Below are 22,775 nucleotides of genomic sequence, written 5' to 3'. Positions count from 1 at the left end.
GCACGGGTCACATGTTACAGAAATGTATGAACTTTTGTCTGCTTTAGTGTCTTTAAATCAATACAGCTTTCACCGGCTGTCCAATAGCGCCCTAATAGTGTGCCGCGAGTTGTTTATTCATTTGGTTTTATTTTGAACTAAGTAAAAAAAAAAATACAGTAATGTGCTAACTTTCATATTACATGCATCATCTGAGTGATAAGAGATTAAAACAGTAATGGTCGTGTTCACCTACAACCGCTCCATGCCTCATTTATTTCTGTAATTGCCTGAGACAAATATTATTTGCAAAAAAAAAAAAAAAAAAAAAGAATTAGAAGAATAAAACAGCAGTCTGGCTGATTTTCAGGGTTGAAATGAACCAGCATTAGTCTGAAATTAATTCTGACAGCTTTTTTGTGTTATTTTATTTATTTATTTATTTATTTAATGTATTTATTTTTTGTTGTGTGTTGCTATAAAGCTCAAAGTTGTTTGTTTGCTTGGTTTGTGACACTGACACAATGTGTTTCATGGTGCAGGTCTGACTGCTTTTTGCTAACTCGTGATGTGTAGGGTATATGCACGCATGAGTGAAATTCCCGAGCAAGCGTCCCGGGCTTATATGCCGGAACAAATATCATGTGAACACAGCAGTCAGAGCTGATTTTTGGACTACAGAGCATCCTTACTACCCTGGAAATAACTAGCGGAAGTTGTAGGTCTACATTAGGGTTTGCTAATGGCATCATTTACGACTAGACTTTATTTTACTAAACAATGTTTGGATAAATGACTGTTGAAATACAATTTTAACAAAAACAATCGAACACCTTTTATCAATATATATGGATATATATTTATCGATACCATGAGTCATGCTATACCATTGATCCTATCCCTTTCTTCTCTCCAGATCTGCCCTATTCATCCTGACACCTTGCCTCTGGATGGACTTCTCTTTAATTAGAGTCTACTCTGTGTATCTAGGGATGGTTCCACATGAAGAGCCTAAAGATCCATGAAGTTACTGAGCAAATCAAGAACTTTGCAGATGGATTTATACTGTATTTATTATCAACCGTCTGCTCCAATGGATCAGGAGAAGAGTTTGCATGAACAGTTCTGCATTAAAGCCCCCATCACTGTACATCTGTAAGGTGATGGAACTGTAATGAATGGACATTGTGTGCCACCCAGATGAGGATGGGTTCCCTTTTGAGTTTGGTTTTCTCCTCATACAATCTCATAGAGTTTTTCCTCACCACTGTCACCACTGGCTTTCTCATTAGGGATAAACTTATTTTACAATTACAATTGTCAAACTTGTAGGCACTAAACAATTTTAGAACCTCTATCTCTTTCAAGCTGCTTTGAGACAATGTCCATTGTTAAAAGCACTATACAGATGAACTGATTTAAATTATACCAAATTTATTACTACTACAAATCAAACATGCGGATCATGAATACGGATGATCCGCTGTGGCGTCCCCTAATGGGGGAAGCCGAAAGAAAGTTTTTACACTATATTGTGTGAGGCCTAGTAGAGAATTCAATTCAATGTTTTAACGATAGATAGATAGATAGATAGATAGATAGATAGATAGATAGATAGATAGATAGATAGATAGATAGATAGATAGATAGATAGATAGATAGATAGTATCATAAATTAGTCTTCATTCATTTATCCATAAATGAATGAAGTGGTGAGGAAAAACTCCATGAGATGGTATGAGAGAAACCTTAAGAAGAACCAGACTCAAAAGGGGAACCAATCCTCATCTGGGTGACACTGAATGTCCATTCATTTTAGTTCCCTCACTGTTAACTGTGAAAGCCAATAGTTTATGGCAACTGAAGCCTCAAGTCCTTGTTGCACATTTTTTTTTTTTTTATAGTAATTACACTGCAAATCCATCTTCATGCTTTTTTGAGTTGAACCCTTCATTGTAACCTCACAGATCTGTTCATGTGGAACCATCCTCAGCTGCAGCAAGTGGTATTTAATTGAAGAGAACTCAGCCCTAAATACACTAATTGAAATCACACAACACATAGGTTTTATTCAAAAGACATAGAAGATGCTACTGTAATGCACTTAATGCCATCTGACACATCATTACTTCCACCTTGAGCAGGCGCATAACCGGATTCTGAATACTTGAAAATTTCACTTTTAGACATGAGTGTAAGATGAGGAAGTGAACACGAGTGTGGATATAAAGCGAACTAGGCATCCACAGCTGGTTTGGCTGGGTGAGATCTTCAGATCAGCTCACCAACCACATGTAAGCCTAAGGCTATATTATATACAGTATTAAAGTTTTTTTTTTTTTTTTAAGGAGAAAGTTAAGATCATTGGGTAATTATGCATTTACACTGGAAATAAAATGCTAGTCATCATATTGGTGTCTGAAATATGAACGTTAGGGTCTTTCAGATATTAAAAAACCGATATTTTTGATGATTTCAAGACTTTGCCTGGAAACTTTTTTAGCAAGCAGGCGATTAAAGAGGATCAGTGCTTAATTGAGTGGGTAGAGAGACAGAGAGAGAAATAAGTGGGTGTGGATGCACCAATGTCCTCTGGGGTTAATCAATAACAGGTTTAAGTACAGTCAGTCAGGGCATTCATGCACATTATCAATTCCAGTTTTTTTAGTAAGAAACAGCCCTTATTTCTCCTTCAGTGTGTAGACCGAGGGGAAGACGGAATTAAAAACACGATGCGTTAAATTGGCTAGACTACCGGCGGTGTCGTGCTGCCGTTGTTCGCCGATAGACTCCGGGGGATACAGCGTGTTACACGTACTTACTTACATTCGCGCTGGTTATTTACCGCTAAGAAATATTTACTCCTAGTGGAAATGTGTACTACAGTGTTCTTAAATTCCACATATTGCTACAGATTCTTTGAAATGAAAATGAGGTTATCCTGGAGCCTAAACAGAAAAAAAACATTTGATTAGGAAGTGTTGTTTTTATTTTCTGTTCTATTCTGGGGTTTTTTTTTTCTTTCTTGCTCTACTTTGACGAGAATTTCTAGAGCATAAAGACACGGAGGACACAAACTTTTGACCATCTCCGTGCATGTTAATGAGGTCGGCAGCTACACATAGCTGCAGGTTTCTTCCACAACTCTGATCCTTGATCCAGTGTCGGACTTATGTTTTAACAGCGCTCACCTCTGTAAACCCACGACCTTCAGATAACGCTAAGTAGATCAAATGGAGGAGGTACGCGAGAAGCGATTCCTGACGAAGTCGGAGAAGAGATCGATCTCCGAGCGCTAACCCATGAACACTGGCACACTTTTGAGATCGCTGCAGGAATAAACTCCTACAACTGGAAATTATGGATTACAGATTTATTTTGAAACAAAAATAGTATTTTATCATGAGACTTGCACGAATCCTAGCCAGTGCTAAGAACCTCTCCTAGCTTGAGGTCTTGGTAAAATGAATTGAAATGTTTTTTTTTTTTTTTGTCATTTGTAATCAATACGATGTGAAGATTTAACACTGGGTGCTGGTTGTGACCACGGTTTAAGGAAGGGACATCACTGTAAAATTTTTAATTCAGTATCTCTTAAAATTGCTTGCTTGCAAGACTTTTTCATATCCCCTCATTTGTTGGCATCTTGTTGAAGTCGATATAAAATGCATATTTGTATTTTTATTCTAAATCCTTGCTGTGCAGCTGTTTTCTGAAAAAGAAAGGAAACCCTTGCTCATATAACCCACAAAACATAAAATGAAGAGGAATTCAAATGATAAATATTGACTTGTGTTCTAGTTCCACTTATACAATCTCCAATTCAGGAGTCTTTCCCCCTGTAGAATTTGGACTTGGACTGAATTAAGTGACATTTCTTTTTTTTTTTTTTTTTTTTTTTTTTTTTTTTTTTTTTTCTTTTAAACCTTGAAATACTTGAAAGCCTTGAGTGAGAATCGATGCTTTGATTGATTTTCAATGCCGCCTTCAACAACCTGACTATTCCTCCAGGATTGTCCCTGGTGCTGTAGTTTAAATGTTATGTAATGACATCATGCGTATTATAAAATTTTTTATTTTCTAGGTAAACGTTGTTTTATGCGGTATAAACTCGAACCAGTTTGTTAAATTGTCACACGAATGTCACATGAATGCAGGTTGCGGGGGTTGAGTTCTAAGCATCGGCCCACGTTCAGGCGAGTGTTTGAATGTGGATTGGACCTTAAAAATTTTTTACTTAAAATCTTGTCTATTTATTTGGTTTCAACAATCAACAAGCAGGTGGTGGTGGTTGTGTGATGATGCGAGGAATGTTTACCATTCACATTACACATAGATGACTCAACAAAGAATTCTGAGCACAATCATGATACATCAATAGCTACACTCAGGCACCTGATGCATGAAGCATGTTATGAAGTATGTTATGAAGCATACCCTGTTGTTGAATGCTTTCAAACTAGATGTAGATTTCAAATGAATCTGCAAGCCGTAGGTAAGAGAACACTGGTGATGCAAACTAATGAGGAAACCGCTTCTGTACAAATGCTGTTAGTTTTCATTGCTTCAGTGTTCCTTATAGTCTCGTCTCATCATTATCGAGCTTCTCTGAGTGGAAAAGTATGTTCAGCATCCTCAGCATAATATAGTCATTACAGCACGGTGCAACACCCATGCACAGCACAAGTCATTATTTAGAATGTTCTGAACACATGAATTCAGCCTATTACATGGATAAAGCTCCAGAACTCATACTGGTTTGCTAAGTTTACTAATAATGCACCTTCATTTGCAGGAAGAAAGGAACAAACCTCAGCAAAAAAGCAGTAATTTGCTGTTTTGCTGTATGTTTTTAATATTTATGACCACGTATTTAAAGGCATCTCCAAAGCATCAGACTGAACCCAGGCACCCACGTTTTTTACTCATGCTAGCTAAAATCAGTGAAAAAACTGTTAAATGTAGCTTAAATGAAAGTGTGAATGAGACACTTTTCACAATCACTATTTAAACGCTGTTTGCATGGAAGGTGTGAACCATCGGCAAATATCTAATGTGATACAAACTTTGGCTTTTTGAGAATATCTCATCGTGTTGAGACACCAATGGTGATGGATCTTCTCGCTATGAAAAACCGATAACGTCTGCAAATTTAATACGTGGTTTTCAGATGTATGTTTTTGGTCTCAGTGATAATGTTCAGAGACTTGTCAGTTTAGGAAATGTAGCACATTTCTTGGTTTCTGAATGAATTGCATTCAAATTTGCATTGGCTCCGCCCCCTTATTTTGCACATTCATTACTATGACGAACTCGGGGTTTTTTTTTTTCCCCCCAAAACAATTGCAATCTTCATTAGACCTTGTTAGTAAAACTGCTGGCATGTTGGTTTTCCTGTTTTGTTTTGTTTTTTATCTTTGCCAGAACGTTTTTCTCGCCCAGACCTTTAGTACATAAAGTCCTTGGATTCCTATGGGGCACATCGGGGGGAAAAAAATAAAAAAATTTGACCTCTCATCGAGAGATCATGAGTGTGAATCCATTTTTATCCAGGAGTCCAAGAGAGCAAAATTGGCCGTGGTCTCTGGGTCAGGGGGATGCCACTCTCCTCTCCCCTGTCAATCACAGCGAACCTAGTGCTTGTAATGATGCTATTTCCCACCTCAACGTGTGTGAAGCAGGAAAATAAAGCATGGACACCTTGTGTTTGCTCTGTCAGAGCATGTAAAGCTCATAAAAAGCTGCACACTGGAACACTTACAGTCCTGAGAGGATTCTGTTTTTAACATTTATGAAATATTTTCGACTAAAATACTTTCTGAAAACACAGGTCGCAGTCTAATAGATCGAAGTGTCTTTTGTATTAAATGGTCTAAAGCCAATAGTAGTGTACTGGAGTGCTGTTGAAAGTGGAGAAGCAGCCTTGTTGTTTTGAAATCACTTGCCCTAACCAGAAGGGACTGCACAGAACGCCGGCATGTGAGAATGCGGTCGGCTCGGGAGCAGGGCAGAATGTTAACAGCGCTCCGGACTCTCGATTATTCAGTCCACGCATCTCAACACGCTTCCAAAAAAAACCCTCAACAAACAACTGAAGCGAAACAGACTCTGGGCTTTCAATGCACCGAGTTCAAGTTGTGTTTGTGTGTATTGCATGAACAGCTTACTTGTGCTCTGCCTCTCTCTGGCTGCAGCAGCCGATTCAAGTAAATGGACACAGTTGAGAATCTCGTACGCGCTACCTGCCGGTTCATCCCGCTTCCTCTTCACCTAGAGTTGAAGCTCCACCAAGTCCCTGCAGCCACGACGTCAAATGAACAGCAGAGATTCATGTTCGATGTGACGACTGGCTTCGTGCTTCTTCATGAAGCATGCATTGGTCTTGACGGTAAAAACCAGTGGTGGATGAAGAACACTAACCATGTAGTAGTTTAAACTTTTATTTAAGTAAAAGTACAAACGTTTTTGCCCTTAAATGTACTTAAGTTTTTGAAGTACTATGATTTATTATGACTTTAATGTTCCTATTATCATTTTGATCACAAGACTCTTTGTTTAATCAACTCAGTTTATGTGAAAAGACTTTGTTTCTCTCAACACAACAATCTATTAATAGAATGATATTAATGAGTCAAACACTGATTGATGTCTATTACAATTATCATGAGACCAAAACCTTCTTTTCAAATACTTAAAAAATAAATAAATCCTGCAAATACGCTCACGTGTGTTGTGGTGAATTCGAGTTTCTTCACCATTTATTCCTCTCTAAATGTTCTGCTTGCTGTTGAACTGATGCTGTATGTTGGTGATAAGTAGATACACACCAAGCGCCAATCAAAACACCTTCAAAACAGAGCGCGCGCTCGACCCTGATTGGTGGATCGCTGCGTGTTCGACCGGTTACGTTTTTATCCGCTCATGAATAAAAAGCAACAACTGAATTCGCAAAAGTTGTTGTAGTTGAGTAAAGTAGGATAAAGTTCAAAGTTAAAGTCTCCCCAAATGGAAACACTTAAGTAAAGTACAGATACGTGAACAAAACTATGTAAGTACAGTGATGAATTATATTTACTTCCTTACTGTCCACCACTAGTAAAAAGACAGCAAAATATAAACATATATATATATATATATATATATATATATATATATATATATATATATATATATATATATATATATATATATATGAGAAGAAATATAGACAGTGTGTCAGTCAGTGGGTGATCATTCCTGTTGAATTAGGTAGGTATTAGCCATAGACGTGCTGTGCAGTTAGAAACGACTGCTCATCGTTTTCCTTCCCTGTGTATTAATCATCCTGTGCTTTTCATTAGTCCTCACATGGTCTCTGCTGTTGCCTGGAGCTTTCGTTTGGCGGATCGTTTCTTAACCCAGTGACACTGAAGCGTTTAATATCTTCCTCATCACCAGCAACAACAACTACAACAACAACTGCACCAGCAGCCATGTCACTGCCATGTCAGTATCACCGAGTGTGATGAGGATGACCTGAAATCCAAATAACATCTGCTCAATCCCATGGTACAGATGAACAAATTTTTCTGTGCAGAAGCAGACGAGCTACAATTGGCAGTTGTTTCCTACTTGGTAGATGAGCCTGATTGGGGGGTGGTGGGGGGGACGGGGGGACGAGTGCAGATGCAAGGTAGGCGTACCTTAAAAACCACCCATGTGCTTTATGTAACAGAGAACATCTCTCTATTGTGTAACAGGATCAGGTTTCAGATAATGAACCAGTAGTGCAATATGTACAACAGGCTCTGTTTCTGTATTACAGGACGAAACAGAAATCAGATTAAGAATTAGCAGCAGTTTAGCTAACGGCAGGTATTTTATAATGATTTTATTCAGATCGCTATTACATTGTTATACGCGGTGCTTTTTTTTTTTTTTTTTGTTCAGCCATTCCAGTAAAGAGGGTGCAGCAGTTTCCTGTAGAATACTTCTGCTTTCCTGTTTGGCTCACACTTGTAAATAATTGAGAAGGCTGTGAGACTTTAGCAGGAAGCCATGTATAGTTTATATGGCAATGAGCCCTTATTTCTTATTTGGTGGTAACACTGTACAGATTCTGCTCGATCTGCTCCCTCTGCTGGCCCTTAACCACTACTTCCTGTCTGTGTGCACTGAGCTTATTGGAACATCCTGTATAATTGCTAATTATCACAGCTGAAAGGAAAGTGTACTAACAGGGTGCTGACATTCCGTACAATTAAGTACAATTTATAAGCTTTTACACTGTAGGTCATTAGGTGTTCTATACACAAGCTGTCCTTACTGAAAATAGAGCCCGAGTATAGTAGAAACTGTACCATTTCTTGTCACTGCGGAAGACGTATACATCTTTGATGTGGGTATGTCCAGCAACGCAACAAAGCGGAGAGAGGTTTAATTTTATGATCGTCTATCTCCTTATTTTTGCTGCTTAAAGTTTTTAAAAACAGTAACGCGTAACTCAGTGGTAAAGCTGTGGGATTTGCCAGGTTGTGAGTTCAAATCCCAGCACTGCCAATGCGAGGTCCTTAACCCTCAACCTCTCGGGTACATTAAAAAAAAAAGGAAATACGTCTCTTTCTTTCTTTTTTTTAAGTTTCATACAATTGTATGTCTTCGGTTGCAGGACTGTTTCTTAGCCGACCGCTGTATTGAGAATGATTTGGCCATCAAAGGTTGGCTCTGTGGTTGGCTTCTTTCCATTCAACAATTCAGTACACTATCAGAAGTAAAGGTACAGAATAAGAAAAAAATTTTTTTTCAGAATCCATGTTAAATTCCCATCTTCTCATCCATGATACACTATATGGATAAAAGTATAAGGACACGGATCTTTTCCAGCCATATGTGGTTCTTCCCCAAACCGTAACCACAAATTTGGAGGCACACAATATAAAGGAGCCTTTGGATGTGATAGCATTACATTTTCCCTTCACTTGAACTAAAAGACCTGAACCTGCTCCAACATGACAATGCCCATGTGAAAACCTTGAGCTCCTTGAAGATATGGTTTACATGGGTTAGAGTGGAAGATCTTTAGTGGCCTGCTATGAAGCTCTGACCTCAACCCTATTAACCACCTTTGGGATGAATATGAACACTGACTGCAATCCAGACCTCCTCACGTCCTGACTTTACTAATACCTTTGTGGCTGAATGAGCACAAATCTCCACATGCACACTTAGGAAACATCTTCCTAGAACAGTGGAGGTTATTATAACAGCAAATGTGGAACTGTAAATGATGCATACTGAAGGTATAAAGGATGCTCCAGTTCAGCGACAAAACAGTACAATGTGGTACCTTTATTTGTAGGTGTGTAGATGTTATTCCGACCAACACATTATACAGAATCAGGTCACATGATCATCTCATCTGCATGCTGTGTACAGTTGTACCTAATTCTACAAACCAGCGCTGAATAGATGAGGCCTGAATCTGAGTTTCTGAGATTGTCCTCACTTTTTTTTTTCTCCTGGATCTAAAGATACATTTGGATTCCTGTAAACCTGCTTTGATGCATTGTTAATGCTGTACGTGGTCGGTTAGTAAATCACACAAGATGTTGCGTTCGGATCGTGTGTTTCGCTCCACCAGTGTCGATTGGAGTGTGTATCGGTGTGTTGACGGTGCGCGTCGGCGGCGAGGCAGACGCGCGCTCCTGTGTCCGTGTGCGTGCGTGCGGGTGTGTGTGCGCACGTCGTGTGCGCGCTTGCGCGGAAAGATCCTCCTCTCCGAAAGCCGAGCCGCTTTCCAGCCTTCTCCAGTGTGTGTGTGTGAGTGTGTGTGGAGCGGACAGCGAGCTTCAGAGCGATTTAAACCAGGAGATCTGGAGCGATCAAAGTGCCGGAAACAGCCACGGGACTTTCGCTATTTATTTTCATCCGCGTCGGACCATGTTCCTGGTGCAATACACAGGTACGAGAACAACTTTTTTGTTTTAATTACATTTTTTTTTTTTTTTTTTTTTATTGTATAATGAATAGTTTGTCCCCGCGTATCCGGGCACGCATGCAGGGTGGTGCCCGCTGGAAGCAGCGCGGAGACTCGGGAAGGCGATGAAGCGCCGCCGCTCCGTGGACTCGTAATGACGCATAATGTCGGCGGTACGACGCGAGCGATCCTGCGTGTCCGTGCGCCTTTTGCCTGCCGATCCCATCGCACGTCCCTCAACTCTCACATGCGGCGCATCCCTGGAGTCTTACACACACACACACACACACACACACACACACACACACACACACACACACACACACACACACACACACACACACACACACACTCCGTCTCAGCCTCCTAAACATCAACATACACACTTCATTCATGCGTCCCGAGCCGATCTTGAGTTTAAAATGATGAACAGCAAAGACGTGTGTTCCTCTGCTACACGATCTGTAGTGTGGATAGGTTTTCTTGGACATCAGATGTATAGCAGCAGTAGTCCTAGAAGGAGGAACTTTTGACTTGCCTTATTAATCCAGATGTTGTTCCGTAATATTAGAGATATTTCAACATCAGACTCAAGTGCCAGAACAGGGTTCTCTTTCAGCTCCTTTAATAAGATACTTATTTAAGGTTAGAAAGACTGAAATCTGAAACAATTCCAAAGCATTATGTAGATAAATGTGTGTGTGTGTGTGTGTGTGTGTGTGTGTGTGTGTGTGTGTGTGTGTGTGTGTAAGAGAGAGAGACATCTGTCCTGTTTAGCTTTCTAATTTATTTCTCAGTATTGTATAGGCTGTTAGTGTTTATTTCAGCCTCTAATACTGGCTAAAAACAGAGGCTATAAATCTGTAGTGTTTGTTCAACAAAGCTCTCGGAATTAAAGCTACTTCTCCCCCTGGTCGCTGGAGTGTTCGCTCTAAGCACCACTTGATGGTAAGGACCACTAATGTACCTTCAACGTTGTACGCAGAACGCTTATTAAACGTCGACTACATGCACATCGGGGTAAAAGTTACAGAAGGAGCAGTGTGGAAGATGTCATGGCGATGGTTCCACTGTGGCAGCAGTGAGAAATGGTACGAGTTGATTGCTTTGGTTGTGTGAATGAACTGTGCAATGTATTGTGATGTACTTGTGGGAAAATATATGGGAATCAGGTGAGGGTTACATGAAGCTTTGGGTAGCAAGGGTTGTGCTCATTTCAGCTTTTGTTGGTCTGAAATGCTTTTAAAGAGCGATAGAGGATGTGTTTTTGTGAGTAATGGGCTGGTAAAGGGCTGAATGCAAGTACAATATTATTCGTATTATTATTTTATTTATTATTGCTGTTGTTTTCTTCCTTTTTTGTTTACTCCTTATTGTCATTACTACGATTACTCTTTTTGCTGTTTTCCTCTTCATCATTATTATTTCCACTTCAAATTATTATTGTTGTTGTTCAGGAAGGTACACGTTTGTCTCTCAGCATATAGCGAAGCCACGGACGGAAAAGCCTGAGCAATCTGTTGCGAGCTCTGCTCTCATAAACAGAGCCGCGCTTTGCTGTAGCAGTGCCTGTAACAGATGGAGCTCTGTTGTAAACCTTTGCCGTAGCCTGCAGAGTGCCGATGTTCTAAATAGCGCCGCAGAACCAGACCATTTGTCAAAGTCCTTTCTGTTTCCCCGGTCAATCTCGGCCGTCGTATAACTGCGAGTCAAGACGCACCGGGTCATATACTACGCTTTTGTGCTCCATCGTGATGAAAGCCAGAAGCGCAAAGCCGACAGGATAATTTGTCGTATATATCGGCCGTCGAGAGCAAAGGCAAACGGAACGTCTACTCGCGCTCTGCTCTCGCTTTACTCTCACTTTGCTTACAGCTGCTATCAGGCCAATTAGCTCACTCCACCGACACGCTCGTGTCTGCCATGCAGCATGGCATTTTATCAGCCTAATATAAATGACACTCGCAGCAGCAACAGCAGCGTGTTCACAACGAGCAGGGAGGATTAAACGCTACAACCTCGTAACCCGCCATCGAATTTGCAAGGAGTTATGGGAGATCGGCGAGGGAGGGAGAGTGTCTGAGGAAACCGGCGACGAAAAAGGAATTTTTTCCCTACACTTGTTGTTTAACAAAGAAATCAGGACATGTGTCTGATTGATCCTGAATGGGAACGAGGATTAAATGTATCCGGCTGTAAGTCGGAGCCAGGCCTTTTTTTTTCCGATTGCACATTGCAGACAGTCTCAGCACTTTTCTAGCAGCGGTTTTTTTATTTGAAAACGAAATGGAATGGAAGAATCATAAAAAAATTCCTGAAAGAGGACCAAACGATTCACGCCTTCGAATCAGAAACGGGTTTGGGGATGACGAGTGGCGCGGTAGAGGGTAATACCTGCAGACGGAGGAAAGATCTGTGCGATAGCAGGCCAGCGCTTCTTCGCCGTAAGGACGGATCTGAAAATTCAATCCGGAAAAATTTACCGGTTTATGAGAAGAAAAAGAGATAAAAATATATATGATATAAAAAAAAAAAGGCTCGGAATAAGAAAAGCGTTCCGAAATCAAATCTGGGTCACATTCTGGGTAATAGAGTTGCATGAGGAGACGGTTCTTAGGAACGGAGTGTGTTCTGGTTTGATCAGAATCAAAGTTCCCAAGTAGGAAATCACCTACAAGGAATCTGACTTGGCAGTATTATAGTGATCACAATAATTATTATTATTATTATTTTTAACATTATATAAATAGCAATAACAATTTAGGAAATTAAGCTGAATATAGAGCACACAACCAGGAGAAGTAGCAGTTCACTGGTTAAGGCTGTAGGTTATTGATCGCATGGTCAGGGGTTCAAGCCCGAGTGTCGCCACTCTTGGGCCCCTGAGGAAGGCCCTTGTCCCTCTATTGGCGCTGTATCATAGCTGATCCTGCGCCCTGACCATGGTTTCCTAACATCGCGGCGATGCGCAAAGAAAGAGTTTCACTGTGCTGTAAAGTACACGTGCCATGTAAAAGCCATTTTACTCTTTTTCTTTTTCTTTAAGCCTGAATGTTGTTTACAACCTTCAAAGAGCTTTTATAAAATGAGCGTGTACTTCGCCGTGCAAATAAACCAAATGTTCTGATCTTACATCCATCTCAGAAGTCAGGACATTTGTCCGGGAAGCGTATTTGTTCTGCTGAACATTCCGATGTCCATCCAAAGACTGAGCTGAGAACGTTTAGCAGAAGATAATACGCTTCATTATTTCTATCTACGTCTTTATAAATCTGGGCCTCCAGCGTCCTTCAAGAGCAAACACAGCCTGTTTTTTCGGTTTGTTTGTTTTTTTCTTTAAATAAAGCTAAGCGTTTTATTGAGCTCCAAATGAAAGGAGTCTTCAAGGTCAGGACCGAGTCTGATCTTTCTGTACCTGTCTTTTTAGAAATGTCTGAGTTAAAGCTTTTAGCGCAGCAAGTCTTGTCCACCCGGCGTTATGCGGATTAACGTGTATCGAGGGAGAACGAAATAAATAATAAAGTCGTTAGCTCGCCCAGTGGGCAAGGCTGAGCTGGAGTGTGCTGCCCAGTTTCATGTTGTGTCCGCCTGGAGACCTAATTAACCAGGCTAAAGCAGGAGGATTTATTTAAAAGTATGACAAGCTAATTATGGGCATTATTCTCAAACAAGCGAGTGTTTGGCGTCATCCTGGGTGATGACGAGTCATCGAGTCATACATCCTCAACTGAAAAGGTGTTTGTGACCCTTTTAAGCCTCCATAAAGAATTTATTGGACAGTAAGACTAGCGTGTTGAGCGATTTGACTGCATGCTAGCATTAGAGTTGTTAGAGTTTGTAAGCGATTCGTCCGTTCTGAACGAGTCTTTTATTGCGACTCAGAAGAACGAGTAGTCTCAAAGAGATTCGGTCGTTTTCTACTGGAGGCTTACGAGCCGAACAGCTCAAAATCTCTCTAGGTTATGTATGAAACAGAATCGAATAGTTTCCCTTTGACTCTTCTAGGTGTTCGTTCTCTTATCACCTGATTCCCATAGACGCCGTGCAGTGCTTTAAACGGGATACAGATTTAAGTAGTTTGTCTGGTCTGAGTCGTTCGTTCTTTTGCTGTGCGACTCCCATAGACGCTCTGAAGGTGATTAAAGGAATGAAATAAACTAAATGACTCAAAAAAAGATTCATTCCGATGAATTAGATTCAAAGAACCGAGTCACTGAAATGATCAGATCTTCTTTAAGAATCGTATCACATCAAATGTATTTTTTCCCGTGTGTGTGTGTGTGTGTGTGTGTGTGTGTGTGTGTGTGTTTAGCTTTGGTTGCTGGATGAGTGGAGTTTGATAAACAGGATTCACATTTCTAAAACATTTATTTAAAAAAAAAATGGATTGTTATTTTTTGAGTATCAGTTCCAGACTATTGAAACTAAGTTTTATTTATTTATTTGTTTGTAATTATTTATTTTGTTGAAGATTGTCAGATTGGCTCCTCTCAGTAATCAGTAGTAGATTTATTTATTTTTTTTTTGTGCAGCTGCAGTGTTTTTGGCTGTAATACCTTTTTTTTTTTTTTTCTTCACTAATCCCAGTATCCACACAGATGTTCGGACAGATTTCACACACCCCTGGGATTTGTGGCATGGCATCCATCACAGAGGGTTTTCATTTCCTGTTGTTGTTGTGTTGCTGCTGTTCCCACGTGGATATATCCCCCCCACCCCCCCAAAAAACACAAAAAAAAACAAACACAACAGAGTTTTCAGAGGATGATCTCACCTCATAATACAGATTTGTAGATTTGCTGCAGGGATCATAGACCCTGTCCTGAGCTTATCCCAGGATTCATTCACAATCTGCTCATTTCTGCACACTCAGCATGATTTCACTTTACAATAGAGAGCCTATCTGGCTATTTCGTCTCACTGGGAAAGGGACTGGTTTCATTTGTCTCAAAAGAGCCTCACTGGGAATCCCAAATCTTCTCAAATGTTTAGATTTACTGTTTTAGAAATACTGGTTTTCTTCCTACTTCTAAACACGTTTCTGATGCAACTCATTTGCAAATATTGATGAACAAACAACTACGGTATATAAAAGGTAAAAAAAATAAAAGCACAGACAGGTGGAAGCATGACATCAATAATCATTGTTGAACAAGCAAAGTGTATTTTAATTTGATTCACTTGTATGGCAATAATAATAATAATAATAATAATAATAATAATAATAACAATAATTATAATAATACGAGCACTAGGTCAGATGAGACAAACAGATGTTAGCTTATACAGCAGCATTCGATTATTTGGAATTGAATGTTTTTTTGTTTTTTTTTACGTGTTGTCGTAATTTTTCGTTTTATATTATTGAATTAATGCAAATAAGCTCCAAAGACTCCAAATCTGTGGTAAGTGTGTATGATAAAAACACTGTGTATTTATAACAAAAAATAAACACCAAATTTATACTGTGTGTGTGTGTGTGTGTGTGTGTGTGTGTGTGTGTGTGTGTGTATACACCGATCAGGTATAACATTATAACATTATGAGCAGTGAAGTGAAAAACACTGATTGTCTCTTCATCATAGCACCTGTTACTGTGTTGGATATTATTAGGCAGCAAGTAAACATTTTGTCCTCAAAGTTGACGTGTTAGAAGCAGGAAAAATGGGCAAGCGTAAGGACTTGAGTGAGTTTGACGAGGGCCAAATTGTGACGTCTAGACGGGTCAGAGCATTTCCAAAACTGCAGCTCTTGTGGGATGTTTCTGGTCTGCGGTGCTCAGTATCTATCAAAAGTGTTCCAAGGAAGGAACAGTGGTGAACCGGCGACAGGGTCGTGTGCGGCTGAGGCTCATTGATGCACGTGTGGTGCAAAGGCTGGACCGTGTGGTCCGATCCAACAGACGAGCTCCTGTTGCTCAAACTGCTATAGAACTTTTGGCAGCAAAAGAGGGACCAACACAATATTAGGCAGGTGGTCATAATCTTATCCCTGATCAGTGTGTGTATGTACAGTGGGGGAAATTATTCTTATATAATAGAATTATTATTTATTTATTTATTTTTAATAGATTTTTAATCCCCTGCTGATTTTGTGAGTTTACCCCAAAGAAATGAACTGTCTAGAGTATTTATAGTAGGTTTATTTTACCAGAGATAGAAGAATATAAAAAAACTCTATGAAAAAAACATAGACGAAAGGTTCTAAATAAATTTGTATTTGATCAAATGAAATAAGTATAGAATAAGAATATAAGGGTACAGCAAAACTTTACCACATGAATGAGGACATTGTAAAATCTTGAATGAGAACCTGGAGATGGGTCATGGAGGGGTCTTTCAGCATGACAAACAAACAAAAACATGCAGCCAAGGCAACTATCTGATGGTCTTGTAGCCAATTCCAGCCTTTTGCAGGTCTACAATCTTGTCCCTGATGTCCTCTGACAGCTCTTTGGTCCTTCCCATGGTAGTGGAGAGGTTTGAATAAAGGTTGATCCTGTGACGGGTTTATTTTATACACATAATGAGTTGATATCAGAAGTACTTCCTTAAAGGGACAGGACTCGTTTGGGTGTGCGGGAGTCAGAATTCTTGCTGGATTTATATATTATATAAATTTTTTATATTCTTTTTCTTTCTGGTAAAATAAACCCACCATCAAGATTCTAGACTGTTCTAGACTGTTCATTGTTTTTTAAGGGGTTAAATTTACAAAATCAGCAGGGAATCTAAAATCTATTAAAAAAAAAAAAAAAGAAAAAAAAAAAAAAAAAAAAAAAAATATATATATATATATATATATATATATATATATATATATATATATATATACACTTATTATTATCATTATTTTTATAATTTATTTGACATTTAATATATAATTTTATATAAATATAATGTTATTAACATTATTATGAACAGAATTAATGTAGTTTGCGTGGATATTCTGTGTATAAAAGTGCAGTAATCATGCCGATTATATGATTTGCTTCATGCTTCACGTTAGTCTGTGTTTTGATCTGTAAATCTGCTCACACTCAGGACACTGTTTTTGCCCCCAAATTTACGTGATACCAAATTTCTTGAATAAATATTCATCAATCTTGATTTAAAAAAAAAAGGCTGTTTTTTTTTTTTCTCATGTCTCGTTATTTATTTATTTATTTATTTATTTATTTATTTATTTATTTATTTATTTTTTGCCATTTTTCTTGATCAGTTCAGTAGCGTTAGATGTGGTATAATCACTAAGACTGTCTTTCGAAAAAAAACATAAAATTATAATAATAATTTCCCTGTTTTTCTCACAGACATTTTTTCCCCCAACTTACTTTAAGTCTCCATTGGAAAAAGATTTTCAGACCTTTTGTTTATTTATTCAGTTCCGTCGTCTGTCAGAGAGAAAACGCCGCGACGGTCCCGTTCCATCTGTTAAGTCGGACACAAAAGACTCGGCTTTAACGCAATTGCGACGTCTGTGTTTTTATTGCTTACGGGTGCATCCGTGAGCTGTCATGCTGTAACTCCTGAATGGAGCGTTCTGTCTATTTGATTGTGAGTTTGAGATTAAATAACAGTAATAATAGCAATAATCACTCCGGACCGAACATTTCTCCAGGCCTCATTCATTTGTCTGTTTGGAGACTGTTGTGGAAATCTGAAGCGTGTGGTTATGGGATAAGGTTCCTCTGAGTGGCCAGTTATTTTATCAGGAATGATTTTGCTGAAATACGACCGCTGGCCTCTTCCCCGAGTGAGCGATGCCTTTTGGGTTCAAGTATCCGTGACAGGGGCCTTTCAGACAGAAAGTGGAAGTGAAGAGCGAGACAGGAAGCCGTCAAACTTCTTCCAGCTGGCCGGGCCTTATTATATTTAGGCTAAAGTAAGCAACCAGGGAGAGGGAGTCGCATTCCTGGCCATGCTAAAAAAAGTCACATTGACAGCTCCTTGTTGAAGTGGGTGCAGGAAAGGATAGCTTTAGCTGTCATACATTCTAATGGATAATTCAGACTGTAAGTAAAAACAATTGCAGTAAATACCAACTTAATGTATATCGCATTCTTGATATAGTGTAGAGGAGATGGGATTTGTGTGTTTTGAGAATATAGTTCACTCCAGTGTCTTATCGTTTCCCCTCAGCAGGTTTGGAGCATCAAGATTCTGTACTTGGAAAGAAAAGACACAGGCATTGGCTTCCATTACTGGAATAATAATGCTGTGTCTGATATTAACTGTGTTGCCCCCTTTTTTTTTCCAGTGGAAAATAAGCATAGCAGGCTTTAAAAATCATTTGAATTCATTGAAACATTTAGTCATTCTGATTTAAAAATGATCAAAGATGGCATATTTCACTTATATTACTTGTAAATATCAGCGGAAATATGGTGATTAGTGATTGTTCTTTGGGAAGAATTACTAATCAATCAATGGGAACAATGGTGTGATTGGTCAGCTGGAATGATGGTTATTGGCGATTGGTAATTGGGAGTAATAGTAATCGGAAATGAGTAAATTAGAAAACAATGTTGATCAGTGTTTAGTTCATAGGAAAGATTGTGTTCAGTGATTGGATATTGGGAATGTTGGTGATCAGAGTTTGGTTGTTGGGAACAATGGCGATCAACGAATGGACATGAAAATCAATAGTTACAATGTTGTCAGTCTGCTTTGGGAAAAGGTTTTGAATTTTCCAAAAGGGGTTCAAGAAGAAAAACCAAATCTAGTGTCATCAATTTGATGCCACAGGTTCTACTCCACTTTTAGGTGATAAAACATGTTTCATGACCCTGACCCTAATGTCTTTATGAATCTGATAGCATATTCAGGTCATGATTTGCAAAAATCCTGATTCAAAAGAGCTACAATGAGTGCACTTTTGATTGTAAGTGTTGATTATGATTTCCAAAGAATAATTGTGCAAATGAGCTCATGTGCAAGACAGACAAAGGAAACATTGTGATGGCGCTTTTGTGTTGTGTGATAATTAGTCTTGATAGCTACAGCAATTTGGGATCAAGAGACCCCTGGGGGTGAAATCTGAACTTAAACCTAATATGCATAATTGCTTATCAAGTATTACACTGAATAAAGGGCCTAGAGATGTGTATTAAAAACAAGCATTGACATGACCGAGCAATTTGTTGATATCTATCTATCTATCTATCTATCTATCTATCTATCTATCTATCTATCTATCTATCTATCTATCTATCTATCTATCTATCTATCTATCTATCTATCTATCTATCTATCTATCTATCTATCTATTTAGTATGTGTGTGTGTGTGTGTGTGTGTATGTATGTATGTATATATATATATATTGCCCATTGCGAATAATCCATGTAACATACACTATTTAGACTAAAGTTTGTGGACACCAGATCATATAGTGTATGTATGTGAAGACCTTGGGTGCATTTGGCATTCCAATTCATACCTGAAGTGTTCAGTAGGGTTGCTATCAGAGTCCTATAGCAGGCTACACAGGATCTTCCACTCCAACCCATGTAAAGGATATCATCATGGATCTGGCTTTGTGCACAGGCGCATTGTCATGCTGGAACAGGTTTGATACAATATTATATACATTAATACAATAGATACAATATCACCATTGCTGCACAGAGGTGTCAAAAAAAAGACAAAGTGCACCCATTTTTCCCCCCTGTTGCTGTTGTGACAGCCACCCCAAACCCCCCAACCCCCAATTCCCCACCAAATCCACACAGGAAAACAATTGGAAACAGCGCATCGCATTCTGTAATGGATCACTCAAAGGATTTGGGGCACACTGTTGCCGGTATCATTCACAAAACATAAGGAAGAGGCTAGTGGCTTCTCGGAGATAATAGGAGAGATTGCATGACTCTCTGTGTTTCTCCATAATGTTATAAATCGGAAGCGAAATTGCTTTTTTTTTCATATGGCTCCGTGAAGTCCCAGGTTTGCTTGCGAATGTCGGTGGCCGCATGGCATTCATCAGCCCCAGTGGAATATAACAGTGTTTAGTAAAGTCCCTACTCACTATAGGGATTTAATACAAAATGATGCTACCTGCTTTACTGTACTGCTTCATATTCGCCTGTCATTGGAAAAAAACCCCGACAAAATCCGCATTACTGAAATGGACCGTGATTGGCCTTTAATGCAGAGAATTTTCCTCCTTTTGTCATTAATAAGATGTCTCCAAGGCCAGTGATGCACATTCAAGTAGGTATAGGAGTGCACAAAACGTACCGCGTAGCTCTATGCGCTATGCAACGCTCACTGTATACGCACGATGAAAGATGTCTTGTTTATAAGTCTGTGCTCAGATTTCTGTTTTTTTTGGTTAACAGAAATGAGACATTTTGCCTTTATTTTCTGTACAACTTGTTTGCAAAAACCAAAACGAAAGGTGCTTTATTACTTGCCACATGTACTTTACAGCAGGAAAAGTACTTGAAAGTCTGTCACCCCATGTCCCAGTGATGTTAGGAGGGTTAAGGGGCCTTGCTCAGGGGCCCCAAGTGTGGCAGATACTGGGGATTGAATTCCTGACCTTCTGATCAGAAACCCAGAGCCTGAACTACTGTCGATGGATGTTTATTATTTTTTTTTTCTTTAACTTTTATTTTAGTTTGCAGACTACAGAAACGTTGTGTGAAAATCTTCTGAAATACTACCACGCCACAGTCAAAGTTACATAGATCAGATATTTCTGATGTTTGATAGACATAAACTCAAGCCCTTGACTGGTACATGCTTGCGCTCGAATTGCGCGCTAATGCAAAATTGGCCGATTCAGTAATTAGTAAACGCATGTCTCAAATCGCAATGCTTATACAGGCTACTACTGTCATTATCCTGCTATTAACCAACAACCTTTTAAAATGTTCAGTACACGTCCTACAAATACGATGAATAATCTTCCACATCAGTAAAGATTTTTCAAGGTTGAGGATGTTTTGACCGACCTGACGACCAGTAAATCTTTTTTAGATTCAAGTTATGCAGCATGTTAACAATGTGTGGTAGCCATGTGTTCACATATACCCTTGGTCACATATCAAGTATTTTGCTGGCCTGAGACCCCACAGGTCAATCCCTGTGGAGCAGCCTCAAAAAGGAAACCCATCCTCAACAGTGTGATTATAAATCTTAAAAACAATACAAAACACTGGAGAGTAAGAACTAACATGAGTACCGAAGTATAAGATTGTAAGTAATGTCCTTTCTACAGTCTTATACAGTCAGGTGACTTTGTGGAACCAGGAGTTACTGAGCAACTCATAAAATAGCTCATCATCTGAGATCGTCACAGATCCAACACCAGCTTCTCCATGTTAGAGCCTTTAAAAATTAAAAGAGGTCCAGTGTCCAAACTCTACATAAAGTGGGATCCAAATGGCGCTAGTACGTCTCTAGATGGTTCGGGATGTTTGCGAGTTCGGCATCTATTTCTTTAAAGGTCCACAATCTTTATGAGGTGGGACGTGACTGGGGCTGGTGCAACCTCAGGATGCCTCGGGATGGGTAGAGAAAGAGAAGCAGTGGAGAGGAATTAGCATGATGCAGGACATCCACCTGGTAATGCATTATACTAGTCCAGTCTGGAGGTCAGAAACGCATGGACGAGCTTCTCTGCATCGGCTATAAACAACATGTTTCTTAGCTTAGCAATATTTCTAATGTGAAAGAAGCAGTGTTTTTGTAATATGGTTGATATGATATTCAAAAGACAAGTTGGTGTGTAAAATAACTCCCGGGTCTTTTACTGTTGAACTAGTAGTTACAGAACATCCGTCTAAATGCAAGTTGTAAAGCAGGTGGTCCTTGTAGCGCCACTCAAATGGTTTTGATAAATCAAGCCCGCAGTTTCTCAGTTTATAAGTTTGCAGATTTGTGTTTTGAGGCGGAAATCTTCCAAGCCTGATTTATTTTTTTCTTTCTTAAGTGAGCAGTTCAGACTAAGTGATTGGATATCAGAAAATATTGCAAGTCGTTACTGTTGTTGGAGTCATGGAACTATGATTTAGTGTACTTTGATATGTAACAGACAACTGCCTGTAAAAACACACAAGTCTGAGACAGAAAACCTAAAAAGTATGAATGGGAAAATGAAAGTTTGCTCAGTCCAAGATATTGTGTTACTGTACCTATATATAGAGTTTTAATGTATGTTGTTATTCAGTTTTATTTGAGCAGACTGTGACTGAGCTCAGGACAGTTCTTTTGATTTCAGGAGCAGGATTACATGTACAACCTACAGTATCCAGTGCGATTACACTCTAAAGAATTTACATTGATGGCATTTGGCTGATTCTCTTATCTAGGTTGAGTTACAATTATCTCATTTTATACAACTGAGCTGCCACTTCCCAAGAGTGAGATTTGGACTTATATACATAACATAAGGTGAGGTACAAGCTAAGGAATTTTTCCACTGAAACACATTTACTTTGTAACCTAATATATTCTAATTATGTACACAAAAAGCAGCAATTCCACGGCTGGGTGATTGAATTGCTAGATTTGTTAGTAATGAAGGCGTATGTTGACATGTTCTGCGTGACCTGCCGCATTCATTAGACAAATTTGATGCTACACTGAGGCAACATGATGAGAATAATGGGTTATTTACTGCTCAAATACTAACACTAAGGCAGTTGTAGGTTTTATACCAATTACGGTTTTGTGACCGTGTGCGGGGAAGTCAGCCATCGTTGGCAAGAAAAAAAAAAACCCACAAGCTTGGTTGACAATACTTTCCGTTAGCAACGTATTAAATAAACCAGACATGATGTGATTATAGAAAAATTGCCTCTTTGGTAACAGCAGCCATTTGTTTTGAATGCC

General features: G+C 39.1%; 1 protein-coding gene across 16 annotated transcripts in view; it reads left to right on the top strand.

Annotated features, from left to right (window-relative positions):
* enox2 (ecto-NOX disulfide-thiol exchanger 2) overlaps positions 1-22,775 on the top strand; it is a 262,970-nt gene that overhangs the window by 69,020 nt on the left and 171,175 nt on the right. For 4 of the 16 annotated variants that reach the window (XM_083547040.1, XM_083547027.1, XM_083547034.1 and 1 more), the window contains exon 1: positions 7,519-7,651. The exons of 6 other annotated variants lie outside the window; for them this stretch is intronic. In XM_083547040.1, the coding sequence (XP_083403166.1) occupies positions 7,525-7,651 (127 nt within the window). In that variant the 5' untranslated portion in view covers positions 7,519-7,524. Of the gene's footprint in view, positions 1-7,325; positions 7,465-7,518; positions 7,652-9,575; positions 9,920-17,929; positions 17,949-22,775 lie in introns of those variants that run through there. 6 more of the 16 variants (XM_083547033.1, XM_083547041.1, XM_083547039.1 and 3 more) reach the window with 5 other exon arrangements.

This window comes from Silurus aristotelis (genome assembly GCF_946808225.1).
Source record: "Silurus aristotelis genome assembly, chromosome: 7".
Lineage (NCBI taxonomy): Eukaryota > Metazoa > Chordata > Actinopteri > Siluriformes > Siluridae > Silurus > Silurus aristotelis.
The sequence above is the reverse complement of the archived record's forward strand: the minus strand, read 5'-3'. Positions and strand labels throughout refer to the sequence as shown.